General features: G+C 42.9%; 2 protein-coding genes across 2 annotated transcripts; both read left to right on the forward strand.

Annotated features, from left to right (window-relative positions):
* The first annotated feature begins 263 nt into the window (after positions 1 to 263).
* LOC102715995 (dirigent protein 22-like) lies at positions 264 to 814 on the forward strand. Its single transcript, XM_006664320.3, has one exon. It carries the CDS (start codon positions 293 to 295, stop codon positions 812 to 814), a length of 522 nt encoding a protein of 173 aa, XP_006664383.2. The 5' UTR covers positions 264 to 292.
* Positions 815 to 5,836: 5,022 nt separating this feature from the next.
* LOC102716276 (dirigent protein 22-like) lies at positions 5,837 to 6,723 on the forward strand. The gene has a single exon (XM_006664321.3). It carries the CDS (start codon positions 5,907 to 5,909, stop codon positions 6,459 to 6,461), a length of 555 nt encoding a protein of 184 aa, XP_006664384.2. The 5' UTR covers positions 5,837 to 5,906; the 3' UTR covers positions 6,462 to 6,723.
* The last annotated feature ends 11,439 nt before the right edge of the window (positions 6,724 to 18,162 follow it).

The following is an 18,162-nucleotide window of genomic DNA, read 5'->3' on the forward strand; positions in this document are numbered from 1 at the left end:
TTGATGCAATGTTTTTGGGGAAAAAATTTGGGAACTAAACAGTATCTAAATTAATCTGCACAGTTTTTCCAGCATGCATCGTCTTTCTTTCTTCCACAGTATCTAAATTAATCTGCACAGTTTTTCTAGCGTACATCGTTTTTCCAGCATGCATCACTTCCACTCCGATCGTCTGCTCGTCCCAACCAGCCAACGTAAATATCAACCTTCCCCGCCGCGGCAAACAGCCATTGCCAACCACGCGCCGATCGATCAACCAGCAACCCATCCAAGAACCAACCATACTGCAGCCATGGCCGCCGCCGTGCTACGACGCGTCCGGCTCGTCGTCCTCGTCCTCGCCGTGGTCGGCGCAGCGGAGGGTGTGGAGACGACGCACATCAAGGTGTACTGGCACGACGTGGTGAGCGGGGCGAGCCCGACGGCGGTGCAGGTGGCGCGGGCGGCGACGACGAATTCGTCGGCGACCTTCTTCGGTGCCGTGGTGGTCATCGACGACCCGCTGACGGAGGGCCCCGACCTGAAGAGCTCGGCGCCGGTGGGCCGCGCGCAGGGCACCTACATCAGCGCCGGCAAGGACAAGCTGGCCATGCTCATGAACATGAACTTCGTCTTCCAGTCCGGCAGGTACAACGGCAGCACCGTCGCCATCATGGGCCGCAACGAGGTCTTCTCCGCGGTCCGCGAGATGGCTGTCGTCGCGGGCACCGGCGTGTTCAGGTGGGCGCAGGGCTACGCCCAGGCCAGGACGCACACCCTCGACATGAAGACCGGCGACGCCACTGTCGAGTACAACCTCTGTATCAAGCACTAATCCATCCCTTGTATCGCTAGAATACTAATACTTCCGTTTCATATTATAAGTCTTTAAAGCTTTGCCTAAATTCATTTATGGATGGATGTATGTACTTTATATATGTGTTTATATTCATTAGCACCTATATAAATCTAGGCAATGCTAAAAAGACTTACATTGTGAAATGGATGGAGTAGTATACTACATTCTCCAGATATTTTATATAAACTTTTTCAATAAAATGAATGGTCAAACATATAAATTTAAATCTGCAGTGTCGAATATATAAAAGTACAAGTTATTTAGTGGGAACTATACATATGTATGTAGGAGTGTCTAAGTCGTTATCACATCTCAAGATGCCACACGAGAAATACCCAGGGGTCTTTTGGCTAGCTCTATGAGATGGTGGGTTAGCCAGCGTAGATTCGAAGCCCCACTTCTATCTATTTTCTATCTATTTAATTGATATTAGGTACTTCCCTAATATCCTAGTTTTTTTCTTGGAGGCCATACATACATGTATTATCGGAATTACTAAATTTCTATCGACAGAAATGGACAGGAACGTCCAATTTTTTAAGTAACATATATTTGCTTTCAGGGGCGGATTTAACGTGTGGCGACGAGGCTCGCTCCGCTTCCCCTCTTAAAGCATTTGGAGCCCTCACGAAGATCCTACTAAAGTTTTATGACAAATATTAATAGAAACGGGGGCTGAAACTCTATCTATCTAACTTGTTCAGACCCTCCTAATCTCGTTGGCTAAATCCGCCACCGTTTGCTTTGAGATTCTAGTAACAGATATGATTTCGTCTATCCCCAGACGAAACTCTAATCACCATCTCCTAACGTCAAGCCAAGAAAAAAAAACAAGAAGAAAATAATGGCGTCAGTACTTTGCACTTGCGAACCACGGGAAATGTGTAAATGCAGGATGCAAATGAAGGCTCAAGTTGATCCATCCGCGAGTTGCTTTTCAACATCTCGAGCGAAAAATCCAAATTTTAGTATGTTATAAACATACTCGCCTTCATTAGTTTCTTCCCATTTTTCAAAAGATAAACAACCATTTTCTCAAGAACCAACCTTAACCAATCTTTTCCTTCATTAGCTTTTGAATTTCAAATGATTCAGATACTATTTCTAAGTTTTTGATCGGTCAGTAAATTATTACTGTGATATAGGAGTAGTATTTTAGAACGTACTAGCAAGTATATATTAGGTTACAAATGGCGTCGTACGTTTGGTGCAGCTAAAAATACACTTGGGTCATTTCACAACCATACATAAGTAAATAGAACAACTATAAAATTTCATCTAATTCTATTTTAAACCTAACCATTAAATTTTATACGAAAAAACTTTAGGCATTACTAGCTATAGTTAATTAAGCCGGGTCCGGTCCATAGCGATGGGCCTGAACGTCTTGATCGGTTTGTTAAAGTTCCATGAGAAATCATGGTAAGAGTATGAAATTAAAACTCATATATAAAAATTTATATTTTGCAAATAAAATGGACTGCAGTTTTAAAATCCAAAATTATGAAAGCTGCAGCGAAATAAAATATTGTGTAGATTCCAAAGTATTTGAAAATTTCATAAGCATGTAAGTCTGAAATATATGCACCAAATTTGAATTAAGCTGATTTGATCACATAATTCAAAATCCCCATTCGGGATTTAAAGACGTACAAAGTTGAAAAATATGAAATGAAAGTATCGCCTAGCTGTGTTGTAATTCGAATTCTCATTAATTGCTTATTTTATAGACATTAATTTTGTTATAGCAAGTTGAAAATTTTTTCCCTTTTCTTTTTTGTCCATTAATTACCTCCAATGAGATAGGAGGGATCATATTCATGAGATCAACGCAAAATGGACGGTCTCAACAATCGTGGAGCACTATAAAAGAAATCCTAAACCAATACGTGGTACATTTGTTATAAAATTCTAAAAGATTCGTTACTATATTTGTTTGTAAGTGGACACAATTAACGCCCGTTTTGACAACGCGACGACCACAAGACTCACGTACGGACCTGACACGGCAGCAAGTAGTACATACGTAGCCAGTAGCTAGCGTACGTTTTGTTGCAGCTACCGTGTTGATCCAGCCGAGCGGACGCACGCACGGTCGACTCGACCCGACCGGCACGCGCGCATGGAAGTCGCGTGTGGCCACCAACCCCGCCCGCCCACACGATAGATTTGCAGATCTCACCCACCCACCACTCATCCCTACATCCAAGGCCCAGCTCTAAACAGCTACTACTAATTAATTTGGTTTAGCTACTTCTTGATTTCCGTTTGCTTTTTAAAAATTAAATATGTTTTATGTTTTTGATAATTAATACTTCATTTGGTTTTTTTATTTGACGGCGTCAACTTTTATATCACCGTTCATCTTATTCTATTTTTTAGTGTAAATACGCAAATTATAAGTCTTTCTTAGAGTTTTCTTTAGTAAATCAAATCATTGTCAAAATAATTAATAATTATATAAATTTTTAAATAAAACAAATAATAAAACATAAACATAAAAATTAACGATATTAAATAAAAAATGAGAGGAGTACTCAATTAGCATATACTCTCTCATTTACTATACCGTAGACTTTACGGTCCTGCATACATTCATTCGTTAAGTAATATATAATTTGTATATAAATATGTGTGTTTTGATGTATTAGCAATTATATTAAAAATTCTTACCTTATGCAATTGTGGAAGTACTAATCATATTCATCATTTCGTGTGTTAATAATCAATTATAATCACTCTTTAAGATGAATGAGGCCGGACTAAGAGCAAGGGTGACCAAGGCCTAGGCGAGGCCCAACCATCTAGGGCTCCAGCTGAGAGGGGTCCGCCAAGTTTATATTTATATGCTCATATGATTTTTATTTTAAATGATATAAATGATTGTACAATATAGGTTAGAAGTAAAAATATTTAGCCTAAAGAGGCTATGATGCTGAGTTTACCTATGACTCAAAACTATATAATCAGCCATGACTAAAAGTTTAAGTTTTGTCCAATAATATAAGAACATCATCATCTAACTCCTCATTTTAACTAACCACAGCAACATGTCATTCATTTTTCGTTCTACTTATCCATCTTAACCGATCACTACACTTAGTTCTCTCAACTTTAATCTCTCAAAAAGCTACATTCACCGACGGAGGAACTACGTGCTATTATAGTTGCTGCCATGTTAATGACCATATAAACATAAGCTGTTTGGATTTTCCTAATTGCGGTATATGTTACTTGCAGTGTTTTACATACGGTCACATCTTTTCGTTTCTGCTTAGACTTACAAGCCAAAATTTAAATTTTTAATGTAAATTTAGAGTGGATTTTGGGTTTTTCATCGTAGTTTATTTATTAACATTGGCTTTTAGATCAATAATTAAGAACATGCATGTGAAAGTTTTATTCATAAATTATTTTTTGTTTATAAATATGTAGTTAGATATTTTTCCTAAATAAGAGAAATAACCCCCTTAAATCCTTACTACGTGAGGAACATATATATAGGCCTAGATATCGAGTTGGCTCAGCTCAACTTGTTATAGTTTGATAGAATAATGAGCTGGCTCGTTATAAATAACGAGCTAAAATACTGACTTGGCTTGGCTCGTTAAAAACTCGATCCAGCTCATTTAGCTTGTGAGCCATTGGCAAAGACAACCAAAGTCACGACACCAATCGCTCGGCTGGTAACCACCACAACCGATAACAAAGCCAACGACGGCGTGAGGCGTGCGATTGTGCGGGGCGGTACCAGAGAAAGTGAGGGATTAGGGTTTGTACATCGTGTGCGTGTACATGTGGGCCGAGCTTTGCGGGCTCATTAGGCTCATGAGCTGCTTGGGAGTTGGCTCGATATAGCTAACGAGCTAAAACCTTGGTTTGGCTCGGCTCGGCTTGACTCATCCTGTTATTATAACGAGCCGAGCCAAGCCAATCCTAAGCTACTGAGTTTCGAGTTTTTCGTCTAGGCGTAGGACCATATTATCAAGACGAATGGAACGCTCAGGTGACGTGCATTTCGCTACAAGTACATTTCATACGGATTTGTGTGGTGCATCTATGCATGTGACATCCATAAAAAGGCTATGTAATTAAGTAAGGTTTAAATTCGTTTTTAAATATTTATCTAATCTACAGCTATGTCAATTAAAATTTAAAGAAAGACTTCAGATGATTAATACTGCAGTCAATTAAACATTTAAAATAAGACATCAGATGATTATAGTGGTCCATTAAATTTAAAACATGAACCCAAATGAAAAAAATGAATATAGCTTGTTGCAGAAAATATAAATATTTTAATCGTTAAATTCTGATATTCCATATATAATGACAAAACAATTCAATTATGATTTTAACTGTATTTCACATTTTCCAGAGCTTATAACTTATGGTCCACTTGCAGTCAACTAAGACTCTGTTTGGAAAAGCACATTTTCTAAAATGCTAAACAAAAATGTTTCAAAATAAATTATGTCAAAAAATACTTTTAAATCATATTAATCTATTTCTTGAGTTTATAAATGCTAATACTTTATCATTTGCCAATAAAATACCTTGTTTTATATAATCTTCTTCCACTACTTTTTCACTCACTCAAAACCCAATAACTTTCACTCACCCAAAATTATTTATATTAACTAATTTATGGGTAAACTTTTATCTAAAAGTAAATAGTAGGAAAAAAACTACGATACACTCTAATTACATTTTAAAATTCAAAATTTAAAAATATAAGCGTGAGCATAAGCTAAAAAGATTATGCTCCATGGCTCCATTCAAAGCTAAAGCAACTTCCTTCTAGATGCATGTCGGAACACTCTAAATTAATCTGCACTGTTTTTCCAGCCTCGATCGTCTTCTTCCACAGGCCGACGAAGTGGAGGCCCCGCCCGCGCATCTGACCAAACATTTCAGCAAAAGCAACCACCACAACACGCCATGCGCACCACCGCGCGCAACACGCCATGCATCTTTTCCATCACTTTCCAATCCCATCGTTTGCTCGCTTCTCCCAACCAACCAACATAAATAGCAAACCTTCCCCGGCCGCCGCGCCAGCCATTGCATGCCATCGATCGACCACCAACCCGCCCAAGAACCAACCACCACAGCCATGGCCGCCGCCGTGCTCGTCGTCCTCGTCCTAGCCGTGGCCGGCGCAGCCCGTGCGGAGACGACGACGCACATCAAGGTGTACTGGCACGACGTGGTGAGCGGGGCGAGCCCGACGGCGGTGCAGGTGGCGCGGGCGGCGACGACGAATTCGTCGGCGAGCTTCTTCGGCGCCGTGGTGGTCATCGACGACCCGCTGACGGAGGGCCCCGACATGAAGAACTCGGCGCCGGTGGGCCGCGCGCAGGGCACCTACATCAGCGCCGGCAAGGACAAGGTGGCGCTGCTCATGAACATGAACTTCGTCTTCCAGTCCGGCAGGTACAACGGCAGCACCGTCGCCATCATGGGCCGCAACGAGGTCTTCTCCGCCGTCCGCGAGATGGCCATCGTCGGCGGCACCGGCGTGTTCAGGTGGGCGCAAGGCTACGCCCAGGCCAGGACGCACACCCTCGACATGAAGACCGGCGACGCCACCGTCGAGTACAACCTCTACATCAAGCATTGATCCACACTCATTGTATACTACTGCCTGTACCGCTCGCCATTGTATTTCTTGTATACTACTGCCTCTCGACTTTTTATATCAAATTTTCAAATGAATAGTTATATATATATAAAAATAAAAAAATTAGGAGTGCATACAGCATTTGCAAGTTAGTTTGTGAGAACTATATGTATGTGTAGGAGTGTCAAAGCGTTATCACCTCTCTTGGAGGCCACACACATGTATTATCGGAATTTTTCTATGGATCCGTATATTGATTAAATGTTTGAAAATTTTAATTCCATCGATCAAATGCGATCACTTATGTTGGATGATAATCTGTAGACGTGCACGCAAGTAAAAAAATCCATACATGTCCCCCGGCCCTCATGTATTGCTCTCGTGTTTGACATAAGAAAAAAAAATCAAACGTTTCGTCAATAGCAATCCGCATATTGACACAGTACGGTGCCATCCGAACAGACACCACCCGCCAGTGGCCACCAACCCGACCAATGGATGGACCGATTGTGCCAAGTGAGCGACCTAGATCCCCCTCAGCAGACCCAGACGGCCGGATTTTCAACAACACTCCGTGAGATTTTTGATCAAGATAGACTTTATTTATTTAAATATTTATTAAAAATTAGAAGAAAAAAATAAGATGGTTTATTATGAGATATATTACTATATACATAAACATGTAACTTCAAATTCGATTCATACATGTTATAACCACAAAAAACATATCAAACGGAAACCAGTATGGATACATTTAATGTTAAATTTATTATTTTTGTTACAACCTTTACGTGTCAAATTTGAACTTGCATATATATGAAGTGATATATCTTATATTTATCTTCTTTTTAATTGTTTTTTAAAATTTTTCTGGTTATTTAGATGACAATAAGAAAGAGGTGGATATCTATCGAGTGATAAAAATACTTTCCTTAACAGATAATGTTATTGATTCTTGACACATATGTTCGATCATTTGTTATTCAACAAATTATTAAAATATATAAAAAATTAAGTTATAATTAAAACATATTTAGTAGTAAATCGAATTTAAAAATAATTAATCTATTACTACGTTTATATTTTTTTAATAATTAATTAATCATGTACTAATCTATTATTATGTTTTCCGTGCGGGATAAATTAACTTATCACCCTCAGTACCGAACACGGGCTTAGTTCATTTATAAGTCACGTGCAACTCACCCCGTTGAAACTATATGGTAATGGGGAATTCATCGTGAGGGATCACCACTGCGTCGCCGTCCCCACGGTGATAATATTTCCTTGTCCCTGTTCCCGTCAACCAGCCGGGCTCTTTTTAACCCATCCCTGTTCTCCGTGTAGTGAATTTTCCCTGGCCCCATAACCGAGCCGGCGGCGCACCAGTGGTCGGGAAACAATGTAAATTGGTCAAAGTGGAGGGAGTAATGTGCATGAGTATATTTTTCTGATTGCATGGAAAATACGCCAGTGGCGGAGGGAACATATACATGTTGTTCCGTTCCTCCAAAATGTTTTGCATCACATAAATATATGTCGACAATAAAAAGTCTAGATAATCAATCGAGTGAAAACCCGTTTGTCTCATGATATTTAAACTTCCATAAATCTATATCATCCGAACGAATTATTATTTTGGTGATTAATGTCATCATTTTTCTAAACATGCCACTTGAGTTACAAGCTTAACCTCGGTCGACGATCTGGCTCGGCTGTAATATACGAGGTGCCTAATAAGGTGCGAAGATCAAATGGTTAGATATAGACACGGGGTTACCCAGGTTCAGACTCTTGATATAAGAGATAACACCCTACTCATGCTTTGTAACTCTATTCGATAATGATTAGATTAACTCAAAAATAGTTAATCTGAATATGACATGCCTCTTCACAGAAACCATGTCCTCCTTATATAATGAGGGACAGAGTAACAGATAGAGAGCTAATATAATAGGCCTATCCGGTCTAAATACAGTAGAGAGAGTCTAGCCATCTCACCATGTAATCTAGATGTAACCAAACTCTAACTGACATAGTACAAAATAATATTGATTTCGCCGTGCAGTATCCCTACCTATATAGATACATACAGGTTATAAATATCTCAAGTACATGTATCTCACAACCTCTATTACGAAAATTATCTCTTCGCCACTAAGACGTGCACACGCCACAATGCACAAGTCCCCACAATTATATATGGATCTAGGAATTAAATTTTTAAAGGATTCAAAATTGGCTCGTTTTTCATCAAGAACCTAGAAATGCTCAAACTCATTTTTTTCCTCTCAACTCAACCAAAATACCGCTTCCATCTTTAAAGGTACGATGCTTTGTTTGGACATGAAGTTTGACCATGTTCATCTTATTCAAAAAAATTAAACATTGTTTATTGTATTGTGACTTATTTTTTCTCTTTATAAATAATTTAAGCATAATTTATGTTTTAAATTAATACGTTAATTTTTAAATAAGATAAAATGTCAAACATTGAATTAAAAGGCGAAGCATTGTATGTTAAAACAAAGAGGCAATAGTTTATATAATGTCTTTGAATTATTATTTTTCGATTGTATAGAAGACGCACGTGCCAGCAATTATGAATTTAGGAGTTAATATTACTTGGTACCAATAATTGATGATTAATCTGTATTGGCCGGCCAGCTTGATCCATTTAATCATTATTACGCCCTCCGTTTCATATTGTAAGACTTTTTAGTCTTCTTTAGATTCAAATAGATGCTAATAAATCTAGACATATATATATTATATATATTTATCGATGGATGAATTTAGAAAACGCTAGAAAATTTTTTATAGTACAGAATGGAGGCAGTATGTCCCAAACATTGGGCGTCGATTAGTGCTAAGTGTTGTTTAATAGCAGGTGTGTGTGCACGCATATATACGTGTGCGTGTGTCTACCTCTTAGAAAACTACATATGCATTCCACTGGGTCAAATTATTTTTAAAAATAAATTGCGTGTCTAGTCAAGCAAATAGTAAATCATGGTCAATGTACAACTGATTTGAGAAACGTACACTAGACCCTATTAGGCCATTTTCAACCAATTTTTCTATGCCCTAGTCTCTTTAAATTTTTTATTTGATGCAATGAAATTAAAATTAAACATTGTGCGTAGAGAAAGACATGGATAAATTTGATATTGCATAGAAAAAGACAAAAAAATAAATTTCGGATTGTGTAGAAAACCATATAAAAATGAGAATGTTTAAAAAAATAAAAAAGTGTCTACACAAATTATTCTAGGTAGAAAAACACAAAAATAAATAAATTTGAGATTGTGTAGAAAAAAAAGTGTAAGAAAATAAAAATTAATGTGTAGAAAGATACAAAACAATTCTAGAAAAAATGAGAATGTGTAAAGAAATAAAAAAAATCCCCTTGGGATCATGCCATGCACACCTTTTGTTCCCATACTAATATAATTAATTGTATTATTGTACATGAGGGTCGATATGTCTGAGTGGTTAAGACGGAAGACTTGTAATCTGGAGACAAAGAGGAAGCACAGATCTTAGATTAAATATGAAGGTTAGAAAATCGTGTGATTCCATCTCAGTGATATCCTTTTGCCCAGTTAAGTTGATTGCGTAGGTAATTTACCATAAATCTGTTTTGAAGGCTGGCCTACATGGATGATCCATGTACTGAGTTTCGAGTGTCTGTCATTGATTAGAAGAAAAATTGAGATGAAGAATTCTCTCTTAACAGGATAATACTTTAGACATTTTGTACTTAATTTTTGGGTATTTGGATGCAAACCATCCCCAGACCACAGCATCAATGTGATTAGTATACTCTACCTAGCTTCTTTCTTGCTCATGCTGTAAGTGACCAGATTGTTATACATTTCTTGGCAACACTTGCATGCTCTTTAATTTCTACAGGAGTCATGGAGGACCACAGGAAAGAAAGTCGTACAATGCATGCAGAAAAAGGAACAGTGCTGATTTTAGTAAAGATGTTTAAATCATCCAAAAGATGATTAACCAAAATTCATGATCATTTAAAGCATGTTAGTATCTGATTCCTCATTTCTACCAGCATTAGAGCAAGTCCAATAGTATAGCCAACCAGTAGCTCAAAATCATCTATAGTGAACCTAATTGCTAATTCATACCATATTTACCTATAAAACATATACTACCTTATCCCAACTGTCATGGGGCGTGTGCGGACAACCGTGGGGCGTGTGCGGCGACGGCCAGCGCGGGCGGGCGCGCCGGCCGGCGCATGGGGGTAAACGATGTATGGTTTTCGCGTTTATGGGGTTAATTCAGCCGACCGTGATACTTAGGGGGTAATTCTTACTTTTATATTCCCAGTGCATTTGTATCACTTTACTGTAATTGATTGAGATCAATTAAAAAAACTTCCTTTATCTTAAAAGAAAATTACAGTGCATGAAAAAAAAGAATCCGTGATGCTTTCATTCACTAGTTTGCGTCATCCAAAGGACCAAAGTTGCAGCTTTTCATGATCATGTAAAGCATTTTGCTAACTGATTCCTATCCCATATTATCTTACTCGGATTTATATATGTGCTAATAAATCTAGATACATATATAAAATATATTTATTAATTTAATAGCAGTTGTCATGCTTTGTTCCAGCTATATTATTCCTACTAGGAAAAATGTATAAGGCATTCAATGTTTCAGCTTCCTCGTGTAAATACATTCAATAGACTACCTGTGCGGAAGATATAAAGCAAATTTTGCTATTGGACATCGTAGCTTTGTGGTTTAGCTCCTGAACACAAGGAAAATCAGGTTTTAAGGCAAAACACTCTGAAAATATAGTCAATTGTTGGTGAACATCGTATCCATTAGAATATGGTAAATTTGGCTACAGAACATCCTGACTTCGTGATTTTAACTGTATGACACCGCACGAAGTGACTTTTAGGAAAATACTCTGTTAAAAGTTAAATATTTGCTGGTGGAGCTATACCCATTAAAATAATAATTTCTACTTAAAGAGTAGGGAGAAATCACATGAAAGGTTAGAAATACCCCTAGACCCACATATCAGTTCTCTCATCTCTCTATCTCCTCCTTCCCCATTGCTTGGTCGGCACCGCATCACATTGCTGCCACAAGCCATAGTCGTTGCTGTTGTTACCGTCACCGCAAACGTCCAGGGGTATTTTTGACATTCACATGATTTCTCTTTAATAAATTTTTAAATTTGTTAAAAATTTAGAGTTAATTTCACGTATTTTTATCATAATTTATTTTTTAACATTTTCTTTAGATCGTCGTTAAGAACATATATATAAAAGTTTTATTCATAAATTATTCTTCATTGCAAATATGCCATTTAGGCTGCATTTGGTAGGGATTCAGATTCTGGGTTTCAGTGTTTCTGATTCTGTGTAAATCAGATTTAGGACAGAATCAGAGACAGTTTGGTACAGCATTTGGCTAAAAACAATAAACTTGGTTTCTGGTACGAGTTTTTGAGATAAATTGTCAATACTACCCCTAACGTAGCAAGATGTTTGAATTTTTATGCATTTCTACCTGTGGCATAATGTATACTTCAATAATTATTGTTAGGCGACATATATGCAATTGTTCTAGGAAAAAAAAGGGAAAATTCAGTCTGTAGCACAGGTGGAGGGTCGAAATCACAAAATACCATCGAAAACTCTCAGTTTTGGTTTATACCATGGCACGGTGCTTCTGTCTTTCGTTTCTACCCTGACCGTTAAGAATGACATTCACGGAGTTAGCTTATTCTCCTCGTCGCAGCGTCGGAGATGTTGCTCGTCTTCATGCTTAGTATCTAGCAAACGTGTCATGCCCTGAGTTTTTTTCAAGCTTAAAAATAATTAAATAATGCATTAAAAATAATGTGTTAATTAAAAGTTCAAGAGAAAACCCAGTGTAAATTAATTTAATTAATTAGAAGCTCTTCGGAATGTTGTAAAATGTCCCGAAAGCATTTTAAATTATTAACGAGATTTAAACTTAAATTGCAGTCAATAAAATTTGCTTAAATCAACTTAATAAAAATCGGTAAAATTGGAGGCAATTTCTTTTTTTTTCCTCCCTCCTTCCTTTTTCTTTTCTTTTTCCCTTCTTTCTATCTCCTTTTTTTTCCCTTTTCTTTCTCTTTTTCTTTTTCCCCCTCCTGGCCGAACTCCCCTCCTCCCTGCCATCGCCCTGTGCGATCACCCCCTTTGCCCCTGGATCGCACATCTCTCCCAACTCCCCACCTTGTGCGCCACCTCCCCCCAGCCAGCCGTGCAGCCCCACCACCTCCTCTCCTCATGGTAAAATCAATTCCAATTAATTAGAACTCTAATTCTTATCTCTTTTGGAACCTTATCTATTTTTTTTAATAGAGAATGGATAACTAGATTTATCTCTAGCTCTCCCCTGTAAATACCCCATAGAGCCTTGCCTCTTTTCCCCATCTCCCTCTCCCGTGCACCTTAAGCCGCCTCCTACTCCCCTACTGCATCCCTGTTCGTAGCAGCAGTTTGCCATATCTTTCCCCTGAATCTCAGGTTCGCATATATTTTATTCTTGCGAATCAATCTAAATTCATCTATCATTTAATTGTTTAGGTTTTCTAGACGAACAGCGAGGAACAACAGCAATCCGTCACTGATCTCTCTATCAAATATCAGGTTCGCATACGTTTTACTCATGCAAATCAATCTATTATTAATCTACCGTTCAATTGCTTAGATTTTCTAATCTAATTAGCTAGCGTGAGATTGATCTACAGTATGGAATTCAATTTCGTACACGTAGATTGGTTTAACGTTAAAGTCGTTTAGTTTCCAGTTTAGCGAGTCGTTAGATCTCGATTTAACGGGTCGCTAACTTCTTACGGAATTCCGTTGTTCCGCTAACAGTTCGCGGTTTTGCGTTTCGGATCCGATTCGTCGTACGAATCTTTGATTCATGCACGTTTCGGTTCTGACGTGCGAAGGCACGTTCTATTCGCAATTTCCCGGACCGTCGCACAACCCGCGCTAGAAGTCTCTTTTGCCTCCCTCTCCTCATGGCCAGCAGCCAATCGGCCCAACCAGCCTCCCTTCCCCCTCCTCTCCCTTCCTTCCTCCCACTTGGGCCGAGCCAAGCCAGCACGGCCCACTCCTTTCTCCCCCCCTCTTCTTCCCTTCGGCCGCTTTCCCTCTTCCGCGCTGGACCGGCCCAACTCGGCCCAGCCGCTCGCTCTCCTCTCTCTTTCCCTCTCTCTCCCGCTGGGCCAGCCCACGGCCGCAGCCCACTGGCGCCCCAGAGTCTAGGTCGCTTCCCCTCTCCTCCCGGGACACTAACAGGTGGGGACCACCTGTCAGCCCCGTCTTCCTCCTCTCGCCGCCAAGCCTCCACCGCTGCCGTGTCGCGCGCGCCTAGCCACCGCTGCCGCTTGTCGCCTCGCGCCGCCGATGGTCGCCTTGCCGCGTCGCCACTTAGCCACCGCCGTGAGCATGTGCACATAGTCACCGTTCGCCTCCCGCGCCGTCATAAATGTCACCGCCCCCTCTCGGGTCGTCGTCGCGTTGCCACCCCGTGCTTGCGCTGCGCCGCTTACGCCCACATCCTAGCCTCGCACTGCGCCAGCACCTTGCCACCGGCCACCGTTCGTCGCTGTGCTGCCTGCGTAGCTTCTCGCTACCTCTCGGCTACGCCGCATCTCGCTGTGCCGCTTCCACTGCTGGCCGCCGCACCTCGCCTCATCGTCGCCTCCCGCGTAGCCGCACTCGCCGCTGTGAGCCGCCCCTCACTCGCCTCGCCACCGCGGCCTTGCGCCGTCGTCGGCACCGCCTCCCAACCGCACCTCCGCCCCCTCTCGGCCACACCGCCCTGCGCCGCCGCGTGCCCGTCGGCTGCGCCGCGTCGGCTCTCCGCTGCCGCTGCGTCGTGCCTACGCCCACCGCCTCAGACTTGCTCTGTCGCGCCTCGCCTACGTTCAGCGTCGCGTCGCCCGCGTCGGCCACGCCTCACCGTGTGCCGCCGTTGAGCTGCGTCACGTGTGCGCCGCCGCCTCGCTCCCTCACGCCGGCGCAACAACCACTCTGCTTTCCCCGGGCGCCACCAACCGCCACCGCGAATTCTCCGGCCGTCCGCCACCTACTCACGCCACCCCGCCCGTGAGCGCCGCGAGCACGAGCCGTCGCCCGAGCCGTGCCGCCTCGCCCCGCCCACGTCCCGCAACGGCCGCGCGCAACCACCGGCCCGCTTCTCCCGGCCGCGTCCCGCTCCGACGCCAACCACCGCCCGCACATCCCGGCGCCGAGTCCCGGCCACGCCACTAACGACCTCCCCGCCCTAGCCGGCTGCTCTTCCCGTATAAAGCCCCGCCACCACACGCCGCCATGCCCAAGCCTCGTCACCGCCGCCCCTAGCCGCCGATCGATCTCGCCGTCCGCGACCCGCCAACCTCGCCGCCGGCCGTCGTCCCGTGTCTCGCCGCCACGCCGAGTCACCGCCGCCTTTAACCCTATTGGTGAGCACCCGTGTCACCTCTCCCCTCCTCTTCCTCCCCTCCGCGCCGCCGTCGGGTCACCCTCGTCGCGGCCGGCCACCGAGCACCGTCGTCCCGCCGTTGCTGCGCCTCTGCTCGGCGCCGCCGTCGCCATGCGGCCGCCGTGCCGCGACCGCCGACGTCTATACTCGCCTTCCTCCGTCGCGCGCCACCCGTTGTCGGTCGCGCGTTGACATCGTCGCCGCGTCGCCGTTGGTCTTCGCTGCCGTCGCAAGAGCTGCTCGGCCAACATCGCCGCCTCCGCCTCGTCCTGCTTCCCCGTCCTCTCTTCCTCCCGGCCCGTGCTCAAGCGTCGACGCCGTCGATCTTCGTCGCCGCCGTCGTTGAGCCAAGCCGAGGCCGGCACCTCTGTCTCCCCCTCCTCCTCCCTCTCTCCCGGTGCTCGCCAGCGCCGCTGCTAGCTGCCCACCGCTCGCCTCCCCGTCACCGCCCGTTGGCCATCGCCTCTACCGCTCTACGCATCATCGGCGCTTGCCGCTTGGTCGTCGAGCTCCGCGCTGCTCCTTAGCGCCGCCCCTCGCAGCGCCGTCGGTCGTCGCCACCATCCACTGCCGCCGCGTCTACGTCGCCGGCTGACGCTCGCGCCGACGTCCCCGGCCGCCGCTCGCGCCGCCGCCCCGCCGTCTGCCGCACCGTTCGACCGAGCGCCTGCGCTCTCCCCTCCCTCCTCTGCCCTCTCCCTCTGTCAAGTGAGCCCCGCCTGACATTCCTCTCCCTCTCTCCCTTTCTCTCTTTCCCCATGGGCCCCACGTGTCATCCCATCCTTTCTTCTCTCTCTCACCGACGAGTGGGTCCCCTTTGTCAGTCCACTCTCTCCCCTCCCCCTAAGGCACTGTCCAGTGGGCCCACGCTGTCAACCTCACTCTCCCGAGGATGACGTCAGCGCCTCCAATAATTGCACAATAAATCAATTAAGGTTTTCTGTTTAGTTTAAAAACACAGTTAATCTTCTAAAATTCATAGCTAATCCATCTAGTCTCCGTTTAGGTCTATTCAAGTTTCATAAAATCCAGAAAAATGCCAAGAATCCATTAAAAATAGTTTCTTTCTCTGTTTCAGTAGTTTTATAGTCTGTTTTTGCTTGTTTTGCCTTGTTTGTCGTAGGTTTTGATCCCGTCGCAGCGCCGTTCGCTCTCGAAGTCATCACCGAAGTTCCTCATGGGTCTAAGCAAGGCAAGTGACACCCTTCTTTGATCATATTGAACCTATGTTTGTAAAATTCCCCGCTTTTACATTCAAACATGCATTGCTTTATGCAAAGTTATTTATTTTATCTATTGGGCTATTACCTTTATACCCGTTGATTCCCACTCATGATTATTGTCATCCCAGGGTTAATTTGACTAGAAATAGGTTTAGGCAATGCTTAGCCATGCTTAGTTCAACTAGCTCACCAATTATTATTTAATTATTGATTAGACTTTGATAGACCTTTAATGGTTATGATCATTACCCATTTCTCGATGTGGATTAATGACAACTAAAATATTTCTTATGGTGGGCTGTAGGTGCATGGTTTTGAGAGTCGCAGCCATGACAGTTAAGGACCAGTTCTCGGAAAACCCTGAAAGTCTTACACGTACTAACCACAAGCTAGAGTGGATAGCGGTCAGACTTGTAGTCTAGCTCGTCCCTATTCGACGTACCCAGGCAAGGGTGGGCGTGATGGAGTATGGATGGGAATCGTGGTGTAACGATGGTCCTATGCTGCTTCTAGATTCACCTAGGCACAAGAGGGGGCTGCCCGACTTGGTGTAAAGGAGGGGGCGAAACCTGAAGTGTGGTGCGATTGTCTAGGGAGAGTTAAGTGAAAGGTCTTGTCATGGTTTCCGTACTGAGGTATCGTGGTGATACGTTGGGCATGGTAACATGCTTGGGAGCCATGTGTTGTGGGTAAAGTTGTACACCTCTGCAGAGTAAAACTATTCAAATAGTCGTGCCCGCGGTTATTGGGCGAACTGACAGATTCGCTGGGATTAGTTGAACCATTAATAACTTGATTAATCTTGGAAATGGTTTGACCCTGCGCAACGTGGTGTAACATTGGCAGTGGTTCGGGTCTGTCGCAACGTGGTGTAACGTTGGACAGAGGGTTGACCCTGTTGCAGTGTGGTGTAACGCTGGACAGTGTTTTGGGCCTGTTGCAACGTGGTGTAACGTTGGACAGCGGATGATTATTTTAAATGTTACTTTACTTTTTATTCAGTCTATTTTATTTACTGCTTTGCTAAATAACAGTAGCTTTTGTGCAAGTTAACCTTAGCCTATCCTTATTACCCTATTGCATTCATTATTCTCCTCTCTTGGGTGTTACTTGTTGAGTACGGTGGTTTGTACTCAGCCTTGCTTAATTTTTTCCCACCAGAGCAAGTGTCAGAGTTCCAGTCAGAAAGTTGTTCCCAAGGTTGAAGTAAAGTTCAGTCCGCCGTCGAGAATGCCTGTGGTTGGAGCCGTCATCGCTAGCTGAAGTTGAAAATTAGATGGTTTAGTTCGTTTCCTTTTCCCGCTGTATTTCGATAGATAATTGCTTTTATTTATTTTTAAGTCGTGGAACTGTGTATTAATTTGTCATAGTGTGTACTCGGGCTGATGCCTGGACCGAGATTTAATACATGCTATTGTTCAGAAATTGGTGTAAATTTCTGGACGTGACAAAACGCTGGGATCATGTGAACATGCACCCATCAAGCACAACACACACAGCAATCCAATGGAAACAACCATGTGCTCTAAGTGACTACATAAAGCAAGAAACGGAGGACATGCGGAGTAAACAGAACTAAGACCAAATCAACTAAACAACTAAGCGTGCACAAGTTTTATTTGCTAACATTAATTGATGAACACTATATGTTGCATTGCTACGATGGTGCTCAAGATGTGGAGTAGTGCATTCATGAACTAAAGTTCAGACAAATTCCTTAACAAATGGTGCATCACTGCTCAGAAACAGAACAAAAGGAGACCATGTCTCCTACATCAGTTCAGATATTGGTCTAAGACAAGTATATCTCAGACAACAAAAGCTACCATGATTGTTTCAGAGAATACATTTGGTTCCAGACACGCACCAAAACACTTACATCAGAAGTTTTGAGGGAACAAATTGGTTCCATGCATGGACCATTAGGAACATAATTAAAGGAAATATAGTCTCATACATCT

Source organism: Oryza brachyantha, chromosome 12 (assembly GCF_000231095.2).
Source record: "Oryza brachyantha chromosome 12, ObraRS2, whole genome shotgun sequence".
NCBI classification, from domain to species: Eukaryota; Viridiplantae; Streptophyta; class Magnoliopsida; order Poales; family Poaceae; genus Oryza; species Oryza brachyantha.

Bases quoted from the DNA above. Each gene is read 5' to 3' on its own strand.
- LOC102716276 (XM_006664321.3), top strand. From the start codon at position 5,907: ATGCCATCGATCGACCACCAACCCGCCCAAGAACCAACCACCACAGCC.
- LOC102715995 (XM_006664320.3), top strand. From the start codon at position 293: ATGGCCGCCGCCGTGCTACGACGCGTCCGGCTCGTCGTCCTCGTCCTC.